At 48.2% G+C, this 1,028-nt stretch overlaps 1 protein-coding gene across 2 annotated transcripts; it reads left to right on the top strand.

Annotated features, from left to right (window-relative positions):
* Nucleotides 1-1,028, top strand: LOC114578321 (early light-induced protein 1, chloroplastic-like). 2 transcript variants are annotated; one of them, XM_020818663.2, is made up of 3 exons: nt 1-246; nt 334-423; nt 521-1,028. In XM_020818663.2, the coding sequence occupies exons 1-3, from the start codon at nt 94-96 to the stop codon at nt 866-868; spliced, it is 591 nt and encodes a 196-aa protein (XP_020674322.1). In that variant the 5' UTR covers nt 1-93; the 3' UTR covers nt 869-1,028. The 2 variants fall into 2 exon arrangements, with proteins under 2 accessions (XP_020674322.1, XP_020674323.1); XM_020818664.2 differs by having other exon boundaries at nt 2-246; nt 343-423.

Below are 1,028 nucleotides of genomic sequence, written 5' to 3'. Positions count from 1 at the left end.
TTCTTCCACTGAACCAACCATTTTAGTAAAGCTCTTCAATCCTCAACAGCACCATTACTCTTCATTCTAAACTTCGAGGGTTCCAACATTGAAATGGCTGCAACAGTGTTCGCCGTTTCACCGTCCTACGCTACCGGAATCACGCCACGTGGCATCTTCATACGAAGTAAGGCACCATCTCTACTATCTTTGCACCACCGCAGCACAGCGGCCGTCGGTGGCAGCACCTTCCAGTGCCAGGCAAAGGTGATGATCGCAGCCACTCTCTTATTTACATTCAGGCCCCTCCTCGGGCTTCCAAATTACAGATTATGTAAAAATTCTAAACTACAGATTTTACAGGAAAACTCTGATCAGGATGCCGAATCCGGACCCGCCGTCAACCTTCGAGAAGCGATACCGGAAGCAAAACAAGAACTCAAAGTAATTAATCTATCAATTCCTTAAAAAAAGTAGATGAATAAAATAACGCGTACGTTTTTTACTTAGAAAGATGGGTTCTTGTTCTTCACACATGCAGGCCAAGGGCAAAACCTTCTGGGAAGCGCTGTCGTTCAGCGGACCGGGCCCTGAGCGGATCAACGGCCGGCTTGCTATGGTCGGGTTCGTCTCCGCCATGGCAGTCGAGTTAGCTGCAGGAGAGGATTTGGCAGCTCAGCTCGCAAACGGCGGCGTGTTTTGGTTCGCCGGCGCGGCGGCGTTGCTCTCGGTGGCGTCGCTGGTTCCGTTATTTCGCGGCGTGGACGCGCCGGACCGGTCCAATGCGCCCATGACAGCTGAGGCGGAGATATGGAACGGCCGGTTTGCTATGCTGGGGCTTGTTGCTCTTGCTGTCACTGAGTATGTTAAGGGTGGCCCTCTTGTCTAGGCTTCTTTGTTGTAGTACTCTTGTTGTACGTTCTGTCATACTTCTCTGTATAATCAAAACTCAGTAATTAATATGAGTTGATGAGATCTTTAATTGTAAAAGAATGAACAGCCTACTTGGGTATATTAATATAATGGATTAAATTGCGCTTTAATGTAAA

Source organism: Dendrobium catenatum, unplaced genomic scaffold (assembly GCF_001605985.2).
Source record: "Dendrobium catenatum unplaced genomic scaffold, ASM160598v2 original_scaffold_280350, whole genome shotgun sequence".
Lineage (NCBI taxonomy): Eukaryota > Viridiplantae > Streptophyta > Magnoliopsida > Asparagales > Orchidaceae > Dendrobium > Dendrobium catenatum.
Note: the sequence above shows the minus strand (reverse complement) of the source record. Positions and strands in the feature narration are given on the sequence as shown.

Excerpts from the sequence above, each read along its gene's own strand:
- LOC114578321 (XM_020818663.2), top strand. The coding sequence starts at position 94 with ATGGCTGCAACAGTGTTCGCCGTTTCACCGTCCTACGCTACCGGAATC. Across the intron at positions 247-333 it reads CCTTCCAGTGCCAGGCAAAG|ATTTTACAGGAAAACTCTGA; the intron begins GTGATGATCGCA and ends TCTAAACTACAG. Across the intron at positions 424-520 it reads AAGCAAAACAAGAACTCAAA|GCCAAGGGCAAAACCTTCTG; the intron begins GTAATTAATCTA and ends TCACACATGCAG.